The 26,872-nt window shown below is 37.3% G+C and overlaps 1 protein-coding gene and 1 long non-coding RNA gene across 3 annotated transcripts in view; one reads left to right on the top strand and one right to left on the bottom strand.

The window, feature by feature from the left end:
• The window catches only part of LOC125257005, a 39,620-nt gene that overhangs the window by 4,394 nt on the left and 8,354 nt on the right, over positions 1-26,872 (top strand). Inside the window, exons 2-7 of one of the 2 annotated variants that reach the window (XR_007182225.1) lie at positions 6,602-6,925; positions 7,030-7,126; positions 7,797-7,965; positions 11,838-12,070; positions 13,129-13,213; positions 20,511-20,627. This is a non-coding gene — a long non-coding RNA (uncharacterized LOC125257005). Of the gene's footprint in view, positions 1-6,601; positions 6,926-7,029; positions 7,127-7,796; positions 7,966-11,837; positions 12,071-13,128; positions 13,214-19,295; positions 20,378-20,510; positions 20,628-26,872 lie in introns of those variants that run through there. The other variant, XR_007182226.1, reaches the window with a different exon arrangement.
• lrrn2 (leucine rich repeat neuronal 2) overlaps positions 1,293-26,872 on the bottom strand; it is a 57,374-nt gene continuing 31,794 nt past the window's right edge. Inside the window, exon 2 of the mRNA XM_048173405.1 lies at positions 1,293-5,469. Within this exon, the coding sequence (XP_048029362.1) occupies positions 3,002-5,170 (2,169 nt within the window). The 5' untranslated portion in view covers positions 5,171-5,469 and the 3' untranslated portion in view covers positions 1,293-3,001. The remainder of the gene's footprint in view (positions 5,470-26,872) is intronic.

Raw genomic sequence — 26,872 nt, 5'->3', positions numbered from 1 at the left:
CAAGGCACTTGTATATAAATGTGTTTGAGATTTTTCCTTTTAAAGTTATATAACTATTAATCTTAATGTCTGATCCAGTAATAGACCAAATGTCACATTATATCAGTTGACCAGTGTAGCATTTAATAATGAATTATATTTTTTGACTTGGGCTAAAACCCAAATAAACTGTTCTCAAGCTTGAGGCAATCAATCCAATGTACTTCTATCTCTTATTGATCAGGAAATTGAATCGAGAAGGTCATTTATTAAATCATTATTCAGCAAACCTACCATTTATACACTTTGGCTACCAATAGTGTTGTAGTTGAGCTTGCTTGGTTGTAATATTCTTTTGATATTGCACTGTAAAAATGTTTTTTTTTTTTTTTTTTTTCCTTCATTAAACAGCAAAGTTACTGTTCAGTGGTGCATTGAGCCTTATAGTTTGGCATTTCCAGCTTTGATAGATTGGAAATGGTCCACTTGAGTGTGAAGGATGGCATTAAGTGTTACGAAACAGAACCCTGCCGTCCCACTTTCAATATTCCTTTAAATAATGGTAATGTGCAATCATAGTCATCCACAATTATGTATGATTTCTGCAGAGAAGAATAACGCTATTATGCTGTCTATAAACCACTGCCCCCTGCCATTTTTCCTCTTCAAGCATCAATCACTCTTTCAGAGTTCCTGTTTTTAGACAACAGGCTCTTTGTGGTAAATCTGAGGTATGTTAGAGGAATGGAGATAGATATACAATTTGCTGCTGAGAAGAAGAGCATCACCAGCCTGAGGCTCTTTTCTCAGTGAATTCAAGAAGCCAAGGGCTGTTTTGCAAATCTCTAGAAACTGGAGTAACTCAGTGTGGTGATTCCATTTCAAAAGAATGATTATTTGTTCCTATTATAATTGGAGGATATGTTTCTCCAGTTAACTCTAAGGCAGTTCTGTGAAATTATGCCCCTTTTGGACCAACAGCATTCGGGTTCCGTGAAACATAACATCAGAAGGAAAGTAGCTCAAGATCCTGATTAAGAAAGCACATGATTTAAAGCTTATATGTGCATCACATACTGTATTTTGGATTAAGTGCAAAATGCCAAGGCTAGTTGTAGTCAGATTAATGCATAATATATGCTAAACAAAGCAGAGCTAATAAAATCACATTGTCTAGGTCTGTTTTTGAGACTTTGCAAAAACCAGACTGGTACTTTTTTCAGACAAATATTGGAATAAACCGATATGACAATTAAAAAAAAAATTATTGCTTTGTAAACACACTTGGTGTCTTGCAATTGACCAAACCTTGATATCAGTCCAAAATGTTTTAATAATAGCTCAAAATAGAATTTAACACACAGTCATCTAAATTATTTCAGAAAGTGGTATGTTGAATAGGAAATTCAGATTGACTTATGTACAGCTTTGGGGTGGGGAAAAGAAAGACCAATGATCAACAAATAATAATGAAAGGAAATCGATTTTAGGACGAGACAATCAAGTTAGAGAGAGTGTCACTGGAACAGGAGGGCACATCAACCACAAACTGACAAAAAAAAAAAAAAAAAATGAAAGCAATCAAAGTTACTGTAAAATGACAGCCTGTAAAAATGGATTTCCCCATATTTGAGAATATAAGAGAACAGTTCACAATCCCCAATGCTGCTTTATTTTCTTTCCCAGGTAAAAGTGGGGCTCACCGGGTATGTCTCTCATAACTGTAGCTGTCCAGCAGTCAGAGCAGTGCTCATGTGCTGTCCATTGAATAGTCACCTGACAAAAGGTTTAAGAAAAGCCCATTTTGAATTCAATTTTCTCTTTTTACAGAAAGAAGAGTTGGCACTACCTTTCCATGAAGTGTGTCCCATTAGCAGCCCGACAGGACCCGTTCTTTTCATCAGTACTAAAAGAGATGGTATCTCTGACGTGCTTGCTTTGTACAAAACCGTGTGCATGTAGACGTGGATTTCTTCCCTGTCACCAAATGTTTGCCTTCATTGCTGGAAGGAATTGGCATCATGGGGCTTTTCCACATGCTTTCTCCATGACCTTCTCTTCTTGTTTGACATGTTTGAACAAAGAGGTTGACACATATGTCTAGGCTGTATGTCCATCAACACTGGAACATCTGTTCACTTGGGTTGGTTTTCTAAGCAAGGGTCTGCAATATTTCAGGAATGAGGGAACCAACAAAGGCAAACATCCTTAGGTCATAAGTTTGTGGCCCTTGTCGATGTATAGATCAGTCTATATTTGGGGGAGAACAATATTTTTCATTTATGCGCTAAAAACATTCCCTTTCTCTGGGGTGGTCTTAACTTTGAAGTGTTCTTTTGGGTCCTTGTACAGATCACAATTTAACACACTGTTAAAGAGAGTACATACAACATTAGTTATACAACATTTAAGACACCTCCCTTTATATCAGCACTTTTCATAATGCCTGCTTTGAGATAGACAGTTTGATTTTTCACCACAAAAAGAAAAGTGAATTGTTGCCCACAGCCTGTAGTCCGCCTTTCAGAAAGCTTCGATTGGGCTTCCTTGCTATTTGTGTTCTTTGCTTTTCTGTGTCAAGTCAGTCTCTTCTTCAGTATTAAAAATATATAAGCGCGAATCTTTCTACAACCATTTGGCCTGTTGTGACACAGACTCATAAAAGGTGGGAGGTTGCATATAAACAGACTCTATATGAACTGTTATTTATGATTGGCAGCACAGCTTTAGTGTCCTTTGATGATATATTGAATGTGAATATATGAACAAATGCTTTTAATATACATGTGTTGTATCTTTTTTGTTACAAAATAAATACAAATATCTTTTATTTTCTTTCTTTTTTGTGATTATACTATACTTGAAACTGGGTCGCTGTTATGTGAAGCAGGTCTGCCATGTACATTTATAGTATTTATTTCAGACTTTCAGTAGTTTTAACTGTCAGATCGGTAAAGTGAGCTTTGTGAAGCTTGTACTCCAGGTATTTTAATGTCCATTCTTCTTGAACTCTTTATTCTGCTCAGCATGCCTCTTTTGTTAGCCCCTGAGAATCTTGCCCCAGCATTGTATTTCTAAGATCTTTCCCTCTGCCATCTGATAGGACTTTGTCTGTGTCCTGCTGATTCGGGTGCTTTGCTGGTATTGGAGAAGTCATGAAAGCCTTTGCCTCCTGGGTCAGAATGGTGGTGCGGGGTTTCTCAAACTCCAGCATGTGGTCTTTCCAACTGAATGAGGCTCCCCCGTTACATGCTCTGGCCATTAATAAAAGGAGCAGAGCTGAGACCGCCAACAGGACTGCTGGGGTCAGGTCTGGTAAAGGATCTTGCACGGACACCTCCTTGGTCCTTAGATGGACACATGAGGTGTCATTTGGCCCCAAGTGTAGACAAACTTTGTAGTGAGTGCCTGGTTGCAGACGGGTTAGGTTGAATCTCCTGGTGCCAGCTAGAATTCGAGTACTGTGCCTATGATGGTCTTCTAGACTACCATTGGCCATCCAAGATAAATGGGCAGTTGGGATGTTACGGCTTGCTTGCCAGGTCAGTAAGGCATACCTTTCTTTGACATCTTGAACTTCAAAGCTATCCTCTGTCTTTTGAGTATTTGCGTGAACCAGGTCACCCCCCTCCACCTGTAGAGTCAAGCTTCGAGTATCAGCTCCTACTAGGTTCTGTGCAACACAAGTGTAGAAGCCGGCCTCTTCAGCAGTGACTCCAAAAATCTCTAACGTGCCTTCTGTGAGAACCTGATAACGCCCATAGCTGCTGGATGGAGTCAGTCTCACGCCTTGGGGAATGACCCAGTAGATACTTGGCTCTGGCTCTGCTAGTGCTCGACAATGCAAGGCTACGTTGTCTCCATGATTGACTTCAATGTAAGAGGGGAATGTGCTTGGGGCAATCAAGGGCAGGCAGCTGTCTGCCATCTCTCTGAATGAGACTTCTTTAACTCGCCGGGCTTTCAGCTCAGGAGGCTCAGAACAGAATGTGGATTGAGGCTCAATGAAACGGACTGGCTTGTCATTGTCGGCTCCCACCCAGCGGATCAGGCAGTCACAGCGAATGGGATTGGTGTGCAAGCTGATTTCTTGAAGGCTGGGCAGTGACCTTACTGTCTGGCTATGCAGGGCACTCAAGGCATTACTGTTCAGCATTAGACTTTCCATACTCGACAACTTTTGGAAGGCCTGAGGGTGGATATAGGAGAGCCGAGGATTGTTTGTGATCTCCAGTTTGGTCAATTCAGGCAAGTTTTCCATTGCTGAGTGCTCAATAGAGATCAGCTCTTCCATGTTGTTTAAGCCAAGCTCCTTCAGGTGAAGCATATTTCTAAAGTCTCCCCTCTGCACTAGCTGTATGGGGTTCTTGTTCAAGTCAAGGAACTTTAGACCTGGCAGCTTTTGCAATGCCTCTTTTGGAACCTTTATTAGGTGATTATCATAAAAGCTTATGCTCTCCAGATTTTGAAGCCCCTCTAGCGCTCGCTCAGAGATTTCGCGTAAGCCCATGCCTGCCAGGACAAGACTACGCAAAGCGCCCAGTGGTTTAAAATTTAGGTCCTGAATAGTGTCCACAGGGTTTCCACCAATCATGAGCACCTCCAGTTGGGGCAAAGCATGGAACCAGCGCCGGTCAATTACAACCAATCGGTTAGAGTTGAGATGAAGCCTTAGAAGTTTATCCAGACCCTTAAAGGCCCCAGGGGAGATGCTTCGAAGCCTGTTGTGATTTAGGTACAACTCCTGCAGGCTAGGGAGACCAAAGAAAGCTGCTTCTGGGAGGTGTCTCAGCTGGTTTTCCTCCATGTGTAGGCTGAGAAGAGCTGGCAGGTCAGTTATTCTCAGGTTGCGGGTACTGGTAAAGCTGTTATGTGAAAGATCCAACTCTGTCAGATTGACAAGGCCCTGGAGTTCACTCTGGTCCACAGAACTGATGAGGTTACTTTGCAGCCGGAGGGTTTGTGTCTCTTGAGGGAGGGAAGTGGGCAGCTGGATAAGTAGCAGGTCATTGCAGTCTACTGTAGGAGCCTCTCTGTACACAGACTGGGGAGAGTACCAGGGCTTGATTTGGCAGACACACTGGTGAGGGCAGGGCACTCTCCAGGGCATGGATTGAATGACCAGGGAGCTTGCGATTCCAAGCAGCAGATGTGTGTGCAGAAGAAATATTGTAATCTGTCCCATTTTCATAATTAAACTGATATAATATGATGTAGATTTACTGTGAGCTAGACCCTTAAGTCTCTCACTTATCTCTCAAGTTCATGTGACAGGAGAGCCAAGGGTTTAGTTGAATTTTGCTAAATAAATTGTCTCAAAGATGAAGCGTGCTCTGTTTCTTCATCTCCAGTCTTGTGAAGTAGTTACACAAGTATCTCAAAATCCCCTTTCTGTCTCCTTCAAATGGCTTTAATTCTCTCCAGTCTCACTCCATTGATCTTACATCCTCGCACAGTAGAGTAGGTTTTAGGATTGGTTTAGGGGCACACCTGGATAAGACAAAAAAATAAACAACAATTAGTCACAGGAGAAATTATACCATGAGATTTTATAAGTCCATTTGACAGAGCATGTTGTATGATTGCTGTATAGCTTCATTTTTGTTTCACTTTTCACTTTGTTTGCAACACATTTATTCCACAGTTGTCCTTTTTAATAACCCCTTGCACTACAGGCATACTATATAGTTTTGTCACTGTTATGCAATTGTTACTGTAAAGAATGTAGATTATCTTGGTTGCTATCAAAACACTTTGCATGCTTCTCAGCCTGTATATTGTAAAGAGCTCCTCTAAATTAGTTCTGGGACATTCCAGTTGAATTTCACTGCACGTCGTGTAGATGGCAGAAAATGACTGCTGTGAAAATACGAGAGAAATGCTGGCTGAAATTTAGTGAGCCTAATTCATGGCTTAGGATTTAGCTCTGCAAATAATCAGGGCCCTGGTATTACTCATATGCTGGAGGCTTGTAAGAAATGGGGAAAATATGACATGTTTTTGGCTAAATTCACAAGACGCAGACTCAGAGGGGACATAAAAATGCATTAAGGAAGGAAACTCTGACTGTGGTCTAACCTACTTTGTTTAAACTTTGTGACATGGTGTGTAGAGGAAATCTTTCAACTGTCTTACTTTGGATTTAGAGCTTCTTTACATTTGGAGAAGAGTAAGAAACCCTTTTGTTAACTTTCAGCACAGCTTGGGAGTTAATGCAATATCATTATTACACTATAAATTGCAATGACCGATGGTCTGGTTTAGTTCCTGTTATTATACTGTTGCTCTCACCTACACACCCTTTAAAATAACCATACTGTATCTTTGAAACAAATACCTTCATTGGTTTTATCAGATAACATGCATAAGTCTAGACAATAATGCATATTATATTCTTTTCTGGAGATAACTTTGGTCCCTTCACAGCAACTCATGCACCACAGCAATGTAATATTGCTTCGTTTAGACACTACATCAACACAGCAGAATGGCAAAAGCACTAGCTTTGATTATAGCATCCACCCTTTTCCTCCCTTCCTCAAAGCTCTGCCACAGTAATCCATCCTTCTCCTGAATGCCCAATTAGTCCTAATGTTCTCTCTGTCTCTCTTTTGTCCCCCAGGGATCTACCTGCCGGTTCGGAGACTAGTTGTGCTTCCTCTTCGCTCTCTCTTATATATGCACACTGGCGTGGAGGGATAGAAGAACAATCCACAGCTATCAACGGGCCCATGTGAGCAAGCCCCGATCTCTCCCCCGCCAGCCATCAGCTTGTGCACTTCACCTTCAAGCTCATTTACAGTGTCAACTTCTCAAGCAGAAGCTTTGCCCTCATGGTGCACTCCGTTACCTTGGCCCAGCTGGTCCTGGGACGTGTTGCCTACTGTCAATTCCCTGCCTGCGTCGTAATGAGTTGTGAGGGTGTCTTGAGTGCCCCTAATGTTAGGTGAATGAAGACGTTTGCATGTGGGCTGCTCGCTTGTGCATACTGAATAATGCATTTGCAGAGTTCGCCCACTAATCTTCCCTTTTCGCTCTCATTTTCGCCAGAAAGAAGCATGCAAGGCTAGGCAAAGTAAGTGCAGGAGGCCTCCAAAAGGAAACAGCTGTTGTGGTGCCATGAAACAGGTGGTCCCATCTTTTTTAGGTACCATTTTATTGTCTCTAAATAAATGCGTCTTCACCTCTTGCTGCCATAATGTCATTAGGGCTGAATATCAATACAGATTCGGTTCATTTCCGTGTCGCAAGCTCTTTGTTTCTGATATTTCAGCTTTCTGTCCGTTTTGCCATCCAGATTCTACTGATTATTTCTCAATTAGGCCTTAAAAGGACTGGCTCAAAAGTTGTGCTCCATGTTTTTGATTTACTAAAAAGAACAGGTGTAAAAGAGTCATTTGTTCATGCTTTGTACTACTACAAGAGTGGTGAATGTGTTTCTACTGACACATTCTCCGCACCTCGAGGTTTTTGAGTCAGATTGTCTGATGCAGCTTGTACAAATGAGAATGGATCTGACATGTTTCGATGTGGCTCTGAAAGCTTCCTGTTCATAATAATCGTCTTTTGTTGACATTAACAATGGATTGTGCAAGCTACTATTATCTCTCCTGGGCAACAAAGAACATAATGACAAGACATGCTTAAAGACATTTTGACACCAGTTTGTGATTTGACCAATGAAACATACAATTCTGTCACTACCCTGATAAATGCATCAGTGTAAAAGCTTTTTTTCTGTCAGACTTTTTAAACCAAAATAAATCAGTGCTTTGTTTCAGTTTAATCACAATTTATGTTCTTGATTTGCTTTGCAGATTAACCAGAATTGCTGCCGCCAGTTTCCTTACGGCCCTGATGTTCATTCATGGCATGATTGCTGATGGGGGAGTTTACGAGCCACCTCTGGCTGCATGCTGATGCCTGGATCTCTGTGCCAAAGCTTTTTCTGTCCTCTCCTTCAACGACTCATTTCAGAGCTTAACGGTGAGTGGAAAAGAAAAAAGGTCTGTTTGCACTCTAGCAGTAATGCAGATTTGCCAGACTCTATGAATAATTCTTTGTGGATGCACACACCTGGAAACGGTTGCCCGGTCCTCAAAGGTGGGTTTGTACATTGCATTAACAGCTGTTTTGGGTCGAACAGTATTTATGTTTGTTTATTCTATGCCAAAGTAATAACTTCACACCTGCTTTATTTATTTATTTCCTTTGCTTTTACATGCTTTTATCTCATTATAATCCATACCATGACAAAAAAAAAAAAATCTTATCCTCGTGTATTATCATCGGTTTTCTTCTTCAAGCCATTTTTCTTTGAAAATAAAAATGTGTATGCTGATTAATGTTTCATCAAGGGACTGAATTGACTGGCAGTATTCATCATTTATGAAGCATGCTTCAGGTTATGAAATAAAAGGGAATATCTGAATCAATGTAGAATCCATAAATTGTTATGGGTTTTGTAATGAAAGGATGTGAATGCTCCTCCTCTCTTTCAACTGAATACAGAACACTCTGCTAAAAGTGAATGATGTTCACGAATACTGAATGGACCTGACAGTCTTAATTTGAAAAGACTCAAAAAGAATATTTTAGAATTTGTCTTACACAAACTCCAATCCTGACCCCCAGATATATTTAAACATCTTAGGACATGCAACTCTCTTACACATTATTTATTATAATTATAAATGTAATTACATTAGATACAAAATATGAAACCAAGTGACATCGGCACACAAATAATGCTTTTCTGAAAAAACTAATTTAATCTTTATTGGCCATCTTTTAATTGCAATTACTTCTGCTTGAAAATTGTGCTTGTGCTATATTTCTTAAAAATAAATGCCACTTGCTTTGGGTTTTTTTTGTTTTGTTTGTTTGTTTTGTTTAATAGACTTTAGTCAGCTTAGACTATGAGGGATAGACTTACAGCCTGTATAAAGGTTCTAGATCACATCATTTTCACAAATTTTAAAACGGTTTCATGGAGTTTTTGTCTACTGAAAGGTTTTTTTTGTTGTTGTTGTTAAACAATACGATCCATTGAATGCATTGTACTTTTATCTCTCACAGCCTCAAAAATTAGTCAAAAATTAAATATGGTGCTAGTCTGACTAAGGTCTATGTAATGACATTTATAAATATATGCATAAGTGTGGCTTAAATGTCCAAAAAATGCATTGTCTGAATTACATTGTCTGAACATTAGCAGTAGTTTTATTTAGTAAAAATCTTCAAGATAGTAGTTTGTCTTGTTAGTTTTTTCTGTATGTGTGTGTGTGTAACATTGGAATTTTAAATGAAAGAACTTTACTGTCTGTCTCCCTCTGCTTTCACCTGCACTGACCTTGCCAGCCTATTTTCTGCCAACTCTAATATCAAGCCCTGACAGCACAACCTGACTCTACTGCCACACATACCGTGTCTCTCTGCTTTTCAAAACTTTTGTTTGACCCCTTTTGCTTTCAGTGGCCCTGAATTGACCTGGAGTAACTACTTCCTTCCACCACAGATTCAAATCTCAAGTTGACAGTTTGACCAAGGCTCCGTTACTAATTCTAAATGTCACTTTAGAACTAATAACAAAGGAATGTTGAGTCCTTCCATTGAAACTCATTGTAATTTGTACAGTATTATATATAGAGAGAGAGAGATTGCCTGAGCGAACTGTGTCTGATATAGCATTCATTCTTCAGGTTGATGTCCTTAATATTATATCCATTATAAAAATTTTACATAGCCCAATTAGATTTGCTCAGGAACAAGTAATAGATTAATAAGACCAAAGATTGCCCATTTTATGTACCCAAAATTAATTGTATCTCATGTTTAACCACTATAACAGCCTGCGACAAATCTCCGCAGCACTGACCGAGATTAAGCTGTTCTCGGCGGGTACACGAGCACTGAACGGCCGCTGCCGGCTTAGAGCTCACATCTATGAAATTGTCTAAACAAATTGTAAAATAGGCGCTATGATTAAATATGAGTCACATATTTCAGGTATAAACAACTACATTCTAGCCTAAACACTCTTAAAACTACAGTTTGTGGTACAGCAAGTGTAGTATTTTTAAAAAATACTGCCATGACAGTCGCTTCAAGCACAGTGATACAAACGGTGAAAAGGTAGGAGTGCTGTTATCAATATCAATATTGCACGGCTCTCAGCCAATCAGATTCGAGAACCAGAAACCCAAAAATGTATATATGGAAATCAGGAGATAAATTCTTACATTTAGCAGTGAATTATGCTGATGTTGGTCTGTTGGTGACACTTTTGCTTAGAATGTGAGGTAACCTAATAGAACATTTAATTTAAAGGTGCCCTAGATTCAAAATTTGAATTTACTGCATAGTTGAATAACAGGTTCAGAATGGAAAAGACATATATTGAGTTTCAAACTCCATTGCTTTCTCTTTCTTATGTAAATCTATTTGTTTAAAAGCTTCCGGAAAACACGCATCTCAACATAACACAGCGTTACAAAAGTCAGTGTGTACACCCCAATATTTGCATATGCCAGCCCATGTTCCCAACATTATGAAAGGCATTAGACAAATGCCAGTAATGTCTGGATCTGCACAGGTGAATCATCAGACTAGGTAAGCAAGCAGCGAAAAATGGCAGATGGAGCAACAATAACTGACATGATCCATGATAGCATGATATTTTTAGTGATATTTGTAAATTGTCTTTCTAAATGTTTCGTTAGCATGTTGCTAATGTACTGTTAAATGTGGTTAAAGTTACCATCGTTTCTTACTGAATTCACGGAGACAAGAGCCGTCGCTATTTTCATTTTTAAACACTTGCAGTCTGTATAATTCATAAACAGAACTTCATTCTTTATAAATCTCTCCAACAGTGTAGCATTAGCCATTAGCCATGGAGCACAGCCTCAAACTCATAGAGAATCAAATATAAACATCAAAATAAATACTTTACTCACATAATTCGAAGCATGCATACAGCATGCATGACGAACATCTTGTAAAGATCCATTTGAGGGTTATATTAGCTGTGTGAACTTTGTGAATGTGCTGTAATATAATCGAGAGCTCGTGTGGCAGGGAGCACGCAAATTAAAGGGGCAGCGCTGAAAATATCAGTGCATAGTTAATGATGCCCCAAAATAGGCAGTTAAAAAAATTTATTAAAAAAATCTATGGGGTATTTTGAGCTGAAACTTCACAGACACATTCAGGGGACACCTTAGACTTATATTACATCTTGTGAAAAAGCATTCTTGGGCACCTTTAAAAAATATAAAATTGCATCTGATTGAAGCCTGATAGATGTGTGCTTGAGAGAACATATTGCCACTGTTTCTTTTCTTGACTAATAACAACAATAACAACCACACTGCATTAAAAAACTAAATTCCAGCCACTCATTATAAAGCATTGACGAAACAAAACCTCCTGCTCAACAATTGAAGATGCATGTTCTGTATTAGATGACACAATCATGAATTCATAAAGTAGTAGAGACAAAATTTACCATGGCAAACTGAGGTGGGGACTCATCTATGCTAATGTCCTGTACAATAGAGACCAGATTTCCCATATTATCCAAAGCTACTGCTTTTCCAGCATCTGTTTGTGTTTATTTGGTTGCAAGTAATCCTTATTTGTTCCAGTCTTTGCAAGAGTTGTTTGTTTTCGAGGTACGTGAACGCACACACACATAACTTATGCATACGCAAGCTTGGTTTATGCCAAAAAGTGAGATCCACACCTGGTTTCACTAACCCCTGAGACAAAGAAGAAAGCTTTTGAATAATAACAAGGGGAACAACACCTGAAGCTGCAACTGCACAAGTTAATTGAATATTCCTCTTTATTCTCAGAAGAGGCTGATACGAAACATGGAGAAGGGCCCTCGAGCATTGGATTTACCCAAGGCCGTCCAACGTCAGCCGCTGCCTCATAAACATGAACATGGTGTCATGGTGACTCAAAGCCAGGCTAATCCACCATCACCAGAGATGGAATCAGATTGGGGATTTTCATCTTGTTATCTTTGCCTTCATCAGCATGAGTATGCCTTTGGCTTTGGGCAATTCCTCCAGGGGATGGAAGGGTGAGCACTTCAAAGGAACTTCACAGCCTGAAAGGGTCCTCACTGCCTCCATTAAAAAATAATAATAAATAAATAAAATCTCTGATTAGACGCATGACTTGGGATGAGTTCCCGAGCTCACCTGCATTTGAAGAGAAATGAGTGGGCGGTTTTTAATGGCTTTTCTATGTGCTACATGGACGTCTTTGACCATTTTGTTTGTTTGCAGCTGTCCTGTGTGAACGACCCCTAATAGTGTTTCATAAGCCTCTTTGTGAAATTATTATGCACCTGATGGAACATGATGGAGTCATTTAGAGAGTGAATTCAAAATTTGTCCTTAAAAGCTGTACAGAAATACACACACATCACAGATTATACCGATTTGCTTGATTGTCCATTTTCAAATCACAGTGAGGTAAATGTAAAAGCAATGACATTGATCACTAATATGTAATGCCACTGGCCTTTCTTCCTCATGTTAATTGGCACATTTTGTGCCCAGAGTTTCAAAAAATGATCCTCCATATACGAGATTTCATACTAAAGCGACAGGTTGAATGGATATTACGAATAAATATTATTTGATAGTCACACTGTCCATCAATTAAAACTAACTGACAGCGCCGCATATTAACTATTACCTATATATATGACCTATTACCCATATGTCCATCACATTTCTCTTTATAAAGCAGTTTTATATGCTGGATAGATGCAAACTAGGATATGAACAAGAATTATTCCATCCTTACCGCAGGATCCCCCCCACCTGCGTCTCAGGAGAGTGTCGTATATTCTCATTCACCTTCCTGAGGAATATTGACCTTTGTAATAATTAGATGAGTGCTGCGGCAGTGAGTTGATAGCAGCTTCTTTTCAGAGTGGGACAAGGTGCCGTTCACCCTTTATAGAGTAAAAGAATGTGTAATCTAGACTAGCTGTTTGTTTTTGTGTGTGTGAGTGTGTGTGTGTGTGTGTGTGTGTGTGTTTAAATGTGTCTTATGTGTTTTACTAATAAAAAGTTGTGATATCTCTCTCTCCCCCTCTCTTTCTCTTTCTGTTGTTACCCTCTGCAGAGCCACCGTCATTTATTTCTTGGAAGGAGCTATTGCAGTGCTCGCTGCAGAGTTGCCATGGAGATCTGCCTCCGTGTTTCACAAGGTCAGTGTGAAAGTTGAAGGAGCTCTGCATAACAGGTCTGCTCCTTCACACAGCCGACTAAAAATATTTGAATTAATACTTGTTTTTTTTTTTTAAATCAATTGTTTTAAGTTTAGTTTAGCAGATCTTATTGAGCATATTTATAGATGTTGCTTTTTTCTCACATTTCTCCAACTTGCATATAGCCTTATTATGAAACAGCACATTTTGTCAGTTTACAGCATTTAAAAGAGACATTTTACTTTCATAGTCTGACATATTTCTGATTAAACAGGCTATGCAACAAGGAAAAGTGTAGTCCCCATTATAAAATTGCAGATTTCAAAGTATTGTTACATTTAAGTGAAGATGCATTTATTCTTGATTTATCATTTATTTAAAAATATACTTGATAGTAAAAGTATTCTCTTACTATATAATGTCAACACTACTAATATTAAGAAACAACAATAATAAGAAGAAACAATAATGGAGTGTCTTTAAAAACCCTCTTTTGTGCGGAACTATATGTAGCTTTAATAAATAATGTAACTTTCACTGAAGTTGAAATCACAATCACTAACAGTCCCTTTCTCAATATCAAATACGGCATATTATTTATGTAAAAAATATTGTTTATTTAATTTTAATGAATATTTTAATGAACAATAATAGCCATTATAAAAGTAAAAGAAGTTTGTAGAATAGGAAAAAAACACAAACGAACAGTTCAGTCAAAAGTTCAAAAGCAGCGCTCTAGAGGATTTAAGTTAAAGTTATGAAACTTAACTTTGCCCTTAGCCAAATGGATTTGCTCTGGAACAAATAATAGATTAATAAGGCCAAAGATTGCCCTTTTGATAAACCCAAAATTAATTATATCTCATGTTTAAACACTATCTACATAAGAGCCATTGGCAAATTCCCAAAGGACTAGCCAAGATAAAACTGTTCTCGGTGGGTACATGAGCGTAAATGCCCGCTGACAGCCTAGAGCTCACATCTCTGAAAACGACTAAATACATTTTCAAAGAGGCACTCTTTATAGTTTATAATCGCATGTTTGAGGTCTAAATAACTATTTTCACCTAAAAAAAACTGTTAAAACTACATTCCGTGACACAATAACACTATTATTTGTAGAATTATAGTGGGTTTGCTCATCCGCCATTGACTCTTGACTCTCAAATTGTGAAACGGTTACTGTGTAATATTAGTAGAATATTGCATGTCTGGAAAAGGCTTCCACTGGAGCTGGAGCCGGTGCTTGGTCATTCAGATTTGAGAACCAGAACTAAGTGTTATATTAAGGCCTGGTTTCACAGACAGGGTTTAGATTAAGCCAGGATTAGGCCTTATTTCAATTAAGGCATTTATGTAGCTTTTATAAATGTACTTGAGACAAAACAGAGGCTCTGACATAATTTAAGTAGGGCTGTCAATCGATTAAAAATTTTAATCTAATTAATTACATACTCTGTGATTAATTAATCTAAATTAATCGCATACATAATTTTTGCTGTGAAAGTATTAAATATTTCAATTCAAATTAATCAATGCAGGGTTTTTCCCTGGTCAAAAATGGTCTTCGGTGGTGACAGACATGGTCATCCACACAAACAGTAAAAAGTTCCCTACCCACGAGATCTACAAGCCCGATACTGACAATAAAGTACCCATCACTCTCACTTTAATTCTTTCTTGCACTCTTTGCAAAAAATAAAAAATAAAATAAAAAAATGAAAAAAAAATAAAGATTTTATAGCTTTGTAAGAGAAGATGCTTTTTTGCTAAACCTGAAAAGTATTAAAAAGTAGCATTTAGAAGTTATATTAACTAATAATATAATTTTCTACCATATACAATTGAATGCACCTAGCTAACAACAACTTGCTTTGTTCTGGTTTCACCTCACTCCAATCGCGACTGTTATTAGGATATCGCAAAAGATTTGTCAACACAGAAAACACTTCACCACTGGATAGGATTTTCTTTTTGTTTACTGAAAGTGTGATTTATGTCAGCTGCACGTGCAGGGCGCCTGCCAGACAGGATGAGGTGACGTTCTTTTGAGCACTATTCACACCCAGCGGTTATTCAGGAAAAACATTCTCTGAATGCTCCTCGTGAAACATAGATTCGGTCTTACGAACTTTTAGCATTGTGTCAGTTGATTTAGATTATTATGTGTGAGGTAGAGAGAGTGCAAAGACGGTGCTTACTTTGTAGACCGAGAGCTCGCGCGCACGAGAACGGCTCCAGGTTCAAATGTCAATACGGAATAGATTCATCTGCGTTAATTTTTTTAACGCGTTATTTTTTTCTCAGATTAATTAATCGAAATTAACGCGTTATTTTGACAGCCCTGAATTTAAGATATGTCAATGCAAGTTGCTTTCAGTTAAAGCAACTCGAACATGTCTTGTAGTCTAGGACTAGCGTAAGCCTTGTCTGTGAAACCGGGGTGTTTATAACGAGCCAACCAAAAAAGTAAGGAAGCCGGGATATGCGTTTTTTTTAAGTAGCCTACGAAAGGCCATTCATTATTTTTTTTTTTTCTTTTCTTGTTTTCTTATGATCACAACTACTTTTTGTGAAAGTAGTTGTTTCGATAATGAAAAATAAATAAAATATTGCTGCATGCTTGACTTCCGTAACAGGGAAACTATGCGTTTTTCCCGAGTGCCTGCCTAGATATATGGAAACATTTTACTATAATACATTCATTTATTTTGAAGAGTATGAACTATTTTACAGGACCTGTAGCTTATAGCTCGAGAGGGCGAAATATATAATTTATGCAAATTTTATTAGCCTACTCCGTTTTTTTTAGTGCTAGTTATTTATTTATTTTATTATTATTATTTTGCATAAACTAGCCTACGAATGACACGGGATGTAATTTTGTCACAATGGCTATATATTTTACATAGACAAATAGTCATTTGTCTGAACTTATCCAATCGGCGTCATTTGGTTGGACATGGGGTGTAAAAATACTAGTAATTGATAGTAAATAGTGTTTTTGAACCAGTAAATTGTAGTATACTGTATATTATAGTATTTATAACACTTTGTTAATGAATGCTACAGCATAGGCTGTAGACAGTACTTTAGTTTTTACTACAGTTAACTGCGTGTATTGTAGTATAATATAGTTTAAAGGAGACTTAGTACAGTAACGTAATTTGTTTATATTACTATAGTTGTTATATTACCACAGCAATAGCCTATAGAATTACCACAACAAATTAATGCAAGTATGGTTCAAAAACACTATAGTATTTACTATAAATTACTACGGTATTTTTTTCACCTCAAATAGTTTCTTAAGGCTAGATCCTTCTTGTGCTACAAGTCTTGTTTAATAATTGATGCTCTTCAATATGAATAACGCAGAAGAGCAGGCACGCGATCAACAGCCTATTTTATTTAATCTCTCGCATGCCAAATGTCACGTGCATAGTGTAAACCTTCGTTATAAAAGCTATATAGTATTATATATATTATATATATAATATTAAAATGACATAACTACTGCACTATATCAACAGACAAGCAGAGAGAATATGTAGGCTAGACAGTGCTTGTGATATAATTAACTTTAATTTTAATTGTTTGTTTTTTATAGGCTATCAACCACAGAAACTCATGACTGCCTCAGCGTGTATAAGTATGCTTTATATGCATTAATAAGACTACTGACTTACTGACCTTGTGTAAACTTTAAAAAAACAAAATTGTTAACCTGAAATGATGATTCTGAAGACTTTAAACTTTATAATCATTTTATTGACCACAGACACTGTAGCCACAACCTAATGGCAAAACTAAAACAAATCAAGTGACTAACAGATACATCAAATAGAATAGCGAATGTTAGCTAATAAGAGTTATCGCTAGAAGTGAGTGGAAGATTGCTTGGAGCTTTTTACAACGAGCTAGCAAGTATATTCACATAAAAGAAACGTTAAACAACTGTTAAACAACTTAAGCAATACACTTACATTCATATACAATACATATCTCTTATTGTTTTTCCGGAAATATCCCACTCGATTTGAGCAAATCAGGTAAAGAGGTTGAAAAACACCTATTCCCGTGTGACAACACCCCAAAGTTGGGAACCGCCCCTTTTTGTTCCGCAGAGACCTCCTTCTCAATTTAACTGAATTTTCAGTAGCCACTCCAGTCTTCAGTGTCACATGATCCTTTAGAAATCGTTCTATGCTGATTTTGTGCTCAAAAAACATTACTTCGTATTATCAGTGTTGAAAATAATAATGCTAATAATTTTTTTGATGAATAGAAAGTTGAAAAGAACATCATTTAAATGAAATAGAATTTTTTGTAAAATTAAACATGTCTTTACTGTCACTTTGGATCAATTGAATATATAAATGTTCTTTAACCAAAAAAATTGGTAGTGCAAATATGCAGTATCACATTTGGACTTGTTTACAACTCTGACCAAGAATTAACCAAATACTTTCACCAAATTATTAAAAATGTTTAATTTGCCAATGCAATGACAATACTCACGTAGTCAATTTTATTTCATGTTGATTTTCAATGAAACATTAAACTACTCAAACAATACTAGTGCCAGCTACACAATATATTATCTATCAGTAGCTCTATCCTCACTGAAACATTTAGATGTTCTCTAAAGGCCTCATTTTGCACTGTATTCCATAGCTAACAATGTATGATGACTGACAACCAAAACTGGCATTTTTCATCAGAGCTATCCCTAGTGTCCAAGCATGAAAGAGACAGGTATCTTGGATGGAGATGCAGAATGACAGCAGGGCTTTTCAAACGCTATTTCTCTCCAACAACAGCCACTTTGACTTAAAATTAAAGAAATTAAAGAGATATCTTTATCTTTTTTTCCCTTAACTGTTTTAGAACAAAATGATTACAGGCAAAAAGTGTACATTTTATCTTAACCAAAGCAATGTCAGTTGTATGTAAATAAAAAAATGTAAAAGTGAACATTTCTGGTTGAAGACACGTGGTTCATAACTCTTCTCTTTCTAGTTCAAAGATACAATTCAAGTAAGTATTTGTTTCCGTTACAAAAGAACTCTGGCCTGAGGTTTTTCATTAATGGGAAAGCCTTTCACACATGGAGTAAACATCTCTCGTATTTCATCTTTTATATTTCAGGAAAGCCCTGCAGTGATTCCTGCATACTGTATGCATATTCTTGATCAGCATTTTCACACCTTTTTGTAATTTCTTCTCTTTTTTTTCTTTCTTTTTTTGGGGGTTGGGATGCTGATTACAACATTTTTCCATCTCTGACATATCTCATTTTTCTTTTAATTCGGTTTGTCTGGGATGTCTGTTAAAAGCTGTGGTGTTATTGAGAGACAGATGGTTATGCCAAAGAAAGTGAAACTTAAATATCAAGGATAAATCATGGGTTAAATTGAACTGGAGCAAACCAGATCTCCATTTAGCGGGTGAACTCACTCGAAAAAACCTTCATTACATTACATTAAACATTATGCTTCTAGTCAGTGGCTGTCAGTTTTCCATTCCAGTGAATTTGAAAGAAAAAAAATCTGGTAGACATCCACTGATGTGTACAGAAGTAGCATTTTTGAGTTACTTAAATATATATGCAGTATATGTATTGGTCAAATTTTTGTTTTAATGTTAAAAAAAAATGTTTTAATGTTTTTTAAAGAAACATTGTTCACCAAAAGGCTGCATTTATTTGATAAAAAATACAGTCATATTATGAAGTGTTCTTATAATGTAAAATTATATAGTTTAAAATGTATTAATGTAATTTAGTTTTCAGCAGTCATTACTCCAGTCTTCAGTGTCACAGTTGGGATTACATTTTCTTTGATGAATAGAATGTTCAAAAGAACAGCATTTATTTGAAATAGAAATCGTTTGTAACATTGTAAATGTCTTTACATTTTTCCATTTACCATTTACTTTTACAGTAAATGATAGTGAATTTTGAGTGAAGCCAGAATAATATGACTGGACCAACACTTTAGTGGCATCACTTATCATTTGTCTGTATTACCGTTCAAACTCAAAGTCTCTATTATTCACACTCTCTTTTTGTTCTCACCAGAATGATAGCAAAATTGTGTTGAAAGGATAAATCCATCTCCAGCTGAAAGAAGGGGACAAATGAAATGCGAAAACACTTCATGGCTACACTACAGCACAATTAGCAGCCATTACCAAACCTCACCGAACGTGACACTTTCATTGCTTTGAGTGCAAGAGCAAGTAATCAGCCTGTGCTGTTTGCGGATCATTCGGAAAGAGAGCGTATCCTCAAGCGTCCTCGGAAACCAGCTATGGTGGTTAAGTCTTCCGTGCCGGTCCCCTGTTGGTGGGAGGATGACTCATGCTCAGAGTGACCTTCTGTCATACCGCCCTCAATAATATTGACAGAGGCTTGCCTGTGGTCCTTACATTCATCTTCATTAGCACTTGGCTTTAAGCATCAATGTCAGTGTCCACTCCTGGGAGGCCTCCACTGCTATCTCTGCTTCTGTCTGCCCTAGCCACCACATCTTTCATCCTCTTCCTGCCATTGCTTAGCTTAGAGGGAGCTCAATCAGACTATCATCTGAGACATGTTTGCCTGCAATCTGCCCTTTTTACTTGGGAAAACTAGGGCAAAGAGGAGGAAAACATCGATCTACAAAGATAATTGCTTAAAGGAATAGTTCACCTCAAAAATAGAATTTGCCATCATTTATTCACCCTTATGTCGTCCCAAACCTGACTGACTGACTTACTTTCTTCTGTGGAACACAAATATGTATATATGTATATTTATATTTATATTTATGAATATATTGTGGTGAGCGTAAGAGACTTTCTCAAAGACATAAAAAAGACTTTTGAACACTTTTGTATATTCCAAGTCTTCTGAAGCTGTACGATAACTTAGTGTGAGGAATAAACTAGAATTTAATTTGTTATTTAATGAAGTCTTCCCCTCTACTGCAGCTCTCAAATATGGTGCCATTAGAGGTATTTAACAAGCAATTATGTTTGGATGTTCTTCAGGACCAAGATATTATTCCTTATTTCACAGTTTTAGTTCCACAGACGAAAGAAAGTCATAGAGGTTTGGAGCGACATGAGGGTGAATTAATTTTTTTTAGGTGAACTATACCTTTAATTTTGCTGTAACTTTGCTGTAACTTTGTGTGTCCAGTTTAAAAAGAACAAGAGTCAGTGTGGTTCATGTGTTTACATGGTATGTTGTATCAGTATTTATGTCCTAGTCTGTGTACAGTACATGCGTATGTTATCGTTTGCTGCACAGAGAGAGTCATCCGTCTCCTGTAGTCGTCGTGGGACCTAAACTGTCGATGACCACAGCTAGCAGGGCTTTGCCGGACACATCCACGTATCCCTATCAGCTTCAGAACGGAGAGAACGGGTAAGGATTATCTTTACTTCACGCTGGTAGTCTCTCTTCCTCTTTACCTTCAATCCCTTCCCCACTGCTGCTGTCACACCCAGAAAGACGAAACAGAAACGCTCTCCTTTGGTGCGCTTTAAATGAGCTGTGTGTACATCCAGGAAATGTGCACACTGCCGCCTGCCGTAGTAACACGACCCTGCTGTGAGTTTAAACACAGCTTTCTGCTGGTCTGTGTAGAGGAGGCACCCTCCACTATATGTGTCTTTCATTTCTATCCTATGTCCTTAATACAGTAGATGTTTGTTGTTGTTTTTTATAAAAAAAATGTAATAACATTGAAAAAAAAAACATTTTTGTGAGGTGGTCTGTATAACAGACCTCTTTACCAAGTCCAACTTCCCAAACAACTTGAGTATTTACCAATAATATAAAACAATATTAATGAAAGAAAAAGAAGGATCTACATCAAATATGATTATCCAAATTTAAATGATAATATACGGTGGAATAATGTGATTTATGTAAATCTGAACTGGTGTATTGCCTGTACAATATATACACTACCGTTCAAAAGTTTGTATTTGAAAGAAATCTCTTGTGCTCAGCAAGGCTGCATTATTGTGGAATATTTTTGCATTTTTAAAAAACTGATTTCTATTTTATTATTTTTTAAATGTAATTTCTGAAGTCATTTCACTTGGCGGCCATCTTTGAAATGTCTCTCCGGCATGCAAGTGCAGCTCCCATGTCTTTGAATGGGGAAACATCAAATTCTCCAAAGCTGTACGCCAAGCTTTCGATTAAATTTCATATTTGAAATCACCGATGAAATCTTACAACAACTGTCTCATAACTTTTGTTTCTAAACGCTCAAATCATGACAAAAAAACTGCATTTTTCAGGCTGGATCAAGCTAATGCGCATGTGCAGTCCTAAGTGCGTGTCTCTATAGAACTGTTTCTATAGGAAATGGAGCTTCTAACGGCCGCTGCAGTGACTTGCTGACTTTACCAATCAGCGATTGGCTCTTATTTAGAAGGCGGGACTTGTTCCGCCATATTGCGCGTTGCGCTTTCTCCATCTTTCTACACTCTAAAAAATGCTGGGTTAAAAACAACCCAAGTTGGGTTGAAAATGGACAAACCCAGCGATTGGGTTGTTTTAACCCAGCGGTTGGGTTAAATGTTTGCCCAACCTGCTGGGTAGTTTTATTTAAACCAACTATTGTTTAAAAATTGCTATATGGCTAGCTTAAAATGAACCCAAAATAGTTGGGAAATTAAAAACCAGATGCAATTAGAGGCAACAATAATAGACAAAAGGTGAATGTTTATTAATAAGCTTTAATATTTTATTAATATAAATTTAATAGTTTAATAGTTTATTAATATAAATTTATTAATAAGCAATTTAATAAATGTTTATTGTTTAATAATTATTCATTGAACATTAATAAATGTTCATTTCCAACATACTTTGGGTTAATTTTAATTAAGCAATACAGTAATTTTTAAACAATAGTTGAGTTAAATAAAACTACCCAGCAGGTTGGGCAAACATTTAACCCTACCGCTGGGTTAAAACAACCCAATTGCTGGGTTTGTCCATTTTCAACCCAACTTGGGTTGTTTTTAACCCAGCATTTTTTAGAGTGTATATATAAAGTCTAGTTTACTCCAGTGTTCAGTGTCACATGATCCTTCAGAAATCATTCTAATATGCTGATTTGGTGCTCAAGAAACATTTCTTATTATTATCAATGTTAAAAACAGTTGTGCTGTTTAATATTTTTTTCAGGATTCTTTGATTAATAGAATGTTGAATAGAATGTTTATTTGAAATATAAATATTTTGTAAAAATATAAATCTCTTTACTGTCACTTTTGATCAATTTAATGCATCCTTGCTTAAAAAAAATATTAATTTATTGCAAAAATAAAAAAATACTGACCCCAAGCTTTTGAACTGTAGTTGTTTTTTACTCCACCTTAAAACTAAAACTTAATGTTATGACATTACTTACTTATTTTGGTTTTATATGGTTAGGGTTCTTTTTTCAATATATAATATTTTTTCATGAAGAAAGAAGTTTTTCAGAAAATCTGCTTCCATGTGCCTGTGGCTCTAGATTTGTAATGTTCTTTGTTGTTGCTGTTGTTGATGATGATGTTCTTTTTCTTTTCCTCTTTTCCAACTTTAAAGTCTCGTGACAGTTGAAAGTCACTTTCAGATTCAGAAATCTGAAATAGTTCACTTAAGTGGAATGTTTAACAATAGTGGTAAACTGTTTAAAATGTGATATTTACTTCTCAAATGTAACTTTTCACAAAGTTGCAGTTTGTTACTTATAGTTTTTGGAAATCCAAATCAGGATGTCATGTTTTCTTTCCTTTTCTTTTTTCCTTTTTTTTTTTTAGATTTGTATTCTAGAGGATATCCAAAACACTGTACTGCAATGCAACCTCACTGCAACCAAAGAGCAACGTGTGAAATACTTGGAAAAACATTTTGTGCTTGCTGGGTCATTCCACTACAAAGCTTCAGTGCCCACATTTCTCTTTCAAACAAGCACATACACACAAAAACACCTGACAGTTTGTGATCTTTAAGTTCAGCACTTTTTGCTTGGGTTTTTTTTTTTATCCCCTGCTACTGCATTACGTTAGATATTCTAGCCAGAAATCAGTGTGTTTCTTCCCTCTCATTCCAATATAGCACACTCTGCTTCTGCCTTCCCATCTGATGTTATTCAATCTGTAAATTTAGGCTATACAGAATGTTGTTGCACTGGAGGCAAAACATGCATCAAATATGCAGAATAATATTAACCTGCTAGAGTTTTTTCTCATGAGGGTCAGCACTGAACGAGACAGATCGATTGTTTTTTGCAAGTTGCCGGATAAGTATTTATTTTTCCTTACAAGCATAGCAGCATTGTAGATATCCTCATTTGAAGAGTGCTTCACCCTTCTTTGTTTCACCTCCATGTTTTTTTGGCAGTCATTTAGCTTGACGGATTCATTGCTGTGAGGTCTCAACTTCATCACCACCTACGAGCTTTACTTATATATATATATGCAGTGAAGCTTATATCCCCTCTGAATGCTTTCATCCACAACTTCACAAGCCCACTTTGCGCTCTTTGTTTCCGTATTTATTTTCATTTTCGTAATAAAATCAGACGGTGCTTCCAGAAGCCACAGCCATCGATCGAGGCTGACACTGATGGATGACCCGTTTTTTCCATTGTGCTGATGGATACACTAAAGCTCCTTATGGAGTTCAGTCTCAGCCCAGTGCTGAGATGGTCTCGGTGCAGGGGTTTAAGTTTGATTAACTAAAACCTCCTGCAGGCCACAGAGAGCCAGACTCCTCCGCTGCTGTTCTATGAACCCCAGTCAGCCGTTTACTAACCTACACAATCTTTCAAACCCTTCAGGATGTGTGTGTGACAGTTTGTGTATGTGTACTTGTGTATTTGGAGCCATGACTAAAAAATAACTCAATAGACCTTTATACTTCACCTTCACTTTGAAATACTGCAGGCCACGTGTCAAACTCTAAGCTTATATCATGTTTGATTTGTTTGTGTGTCTATTCTGGCCAGCTATAGGCTGCCTGTGCAGACATGCCAGTGGGTGTGATATCCCTGGCAGGGTGTGTGGAAACACAATGTGGGTACAAGGCAGAACTGGCTTGTAGAAGACCACTTTGGATGAGGACATATGAGACACTTGGCCCATTCTGAATATCACAGTTCACGACTGAACCATGTTCTCGAGAGCTGTAAGAGTCCTGAATGCTTCATAATGGCTTCTGAAGTTTTGTTTTTGTCTTTCCACCTACATAATAATGCATAAATCCAGGCATTTTAATGCCTCTGTATACCACAAGCAATACATTTAAAGGATTAGTCCACTTTTAAATACACTTTTCCTGATAAATTTACTCACCCCCATGTCATCCAAGATGTTCATGTCTTTCTTTCGTCAGTCGAAAAGAAATTAAGGTTTTTGAGGAAAACATTCCAGGATTATTCTCCTTACAGTGGATTTCAATGGCTACCAACAGATTGAAGGTCAAAATTACAGTTTCAGTGCAGCTTCAAGGGCTTTAAACGATACCAGATGAGTAATAAGGGTCTTATCTAGCGAATCGATGGGTCATTTTCGAAAAAAATACAACCGTTTATGCTTTATAAACAAAATATCGCCTTGAACGTACTTTCCGCTTACGCTTACGCTGACGCTTACGCTGAATGTCCTACGCCTTCCCTATTCAAGTTACGGAAAAAAACTAAACTGGTGCTGCGTTTGTTCCGTAAGTAGAATAGGGAAGGCGTAGAACATTCAGCGTAAGCGTTATGAAGAATGCGGAAGCGGAAAGTACGTTCAAGGCGATATTTTGTTTATAAAGCATAAACGGTTGTATTTTTTTTTCGAAAATGACCGATCGATTCGCTATATAAGACCCTTATTACTCGTCTGGTATCGTTTAAAGCCCTTGAAGCTGCACTGAAACTGTAATTTTGACCTTCAATCTGTTGGTAGCCATTGAAATCCACTGTAAGGAGAATAATCCTGGAATGTTTTCCTCAAAAACCTTAATTTCTTTTCGACTGACGAAAGAAAGACATGAACATCTTGGATGACATGGGGGTGAGTAAATTTATCAGGAAAAGTGTATTTAAAAGTGGACTAATCCTTTAAGTGTGATGCATTCTTCTAATACTAATGTCAATCCATGTCAATGACTATCACAATATAAAATGTGTTATAAGGGGCATCTCATATGTCTCGCAATAGAGGAAAGAAATGGAACGTTTAAGCTGCTGGAATTGGTGCTTGATAATTCATATTTACATGCATCCCCTTGTGCAACGTAGATTAATTGCTGTTGTTTTCTTGCAGTGTATTATGTATTCTTCAGTATACTTGTGTTTTAATGGGCCATGTCCCGTGATGATTATTTGTTAATTATATGTAGTATATGTTATGCCATAAATATACATTAAAGGGTTACTTCACCCATAAATGAAAATTCTGTCGTTAATTACTCGTTCCACACATGTAAGTCCTTCGTTCATCTTCGGAACACAAATTAAGATATTTTTGATGAAATCCGAGAGGTATATGACTCGTCCATAGACAGCAATATCACCACTTTCAAGGTCCAAAAAGGTACTAAAGACATCACTAAAACATTCGACATGACTGCAGTGGTTCAACCTTAATTTTATGTGACAAGAATACTTATTGTGTGCAAAAACAAAACAAAAATAACGACTTTATTCAATAATCTCTTCCTTGTCATTATCCTTACGCAGTAAGCACAGTGAAGACTTCCGTGTTTACATCTGAATGCCGGCTCATTATTGGCCGACTCTGTTCACGTGAGCAGCACGACGCATGCGTGTGATGCTGATGCAGGTGCCAATCAATAATGATTCAGCGTTCTAACGCAGAACCTGGAAGCGTAGATATTGTAGTATTAGATGTAGTAGATATTGTTGAATAAAGTCGTTTTTTGCGCGCAAAAAAGCATTCTCATCGCGTCATAAAATTAAGGTTGAACCACTGCAGTCACGTCGACTGTTTTAACAATGTCTTTAGTACCTTTCTGGACCTTTAAAGTGGTGATTATATTGCTATGGATGAATCATATACCTCTCGGATTTCATCAAAAATTAAGAATTTGTGTTCCGAAGATGAATGAAGTTCTTATGGGTGTGGAACAACGTGAGGGTGAGTAGTTAATGACAGAATTTTCATTTTTGGATGAACTAACCCTTCAATATAATCCATGAAAGCAGCATATGTAGGCCTGTAGAATACCCCATGTTTAGATGACGTGTTACTGGTGCTTGGAGGCTGCTGACCCCTTCCTTACCCTCTGTACTTTCCCTCTAGTAAATGACGCCCTTTCCTTTTTCAGTGCCCATTTGGAATAGGCTACGGAGTGATGTGGCAATAATCCCAGCATGCAATATGGTCCTCTCTCACCTCCAGGCATTGACGCACAGCAGACAAGCGCTACCACTAATAAACTTTTAATTAGCTTTAGAGGAGACAGCTTTAATTTAAATCAGGGGATAGAATCTCAGGGAACTGACACAGCATCACAAAAAAGGCTATGGTGAACTTTACATTCATTTATCGCTTTCTTTATTTTCAATGCATCTTTAGGACAGCAGAGCATGCTCTGATTTCATAGCATTACAATGACAATCTATATCCCTTATATTGTTGTCAACTTGTCAA

The sequence above is a fragment of the Megalobrama amblycephala genome, linkage group LG21 (genome assembly GCF_018812025.1).
Source record: "Megalobrama amblycephala isolate DHTTF-2021 linkage group LG21, ASM1881202v1, whole genome shotgun sequence".
Lineage (NCBI taxonomy): Eukaryota > Metazoa > Chordata > Actinopteri > Cypriniformes > Xenocyprididae > Megalobrama > Megalobrama amblycephala.
Note: the sequence above shows the minus strand (reverse complement) of the source record. Positions and strands in the feature narration are given on the sequence as shown.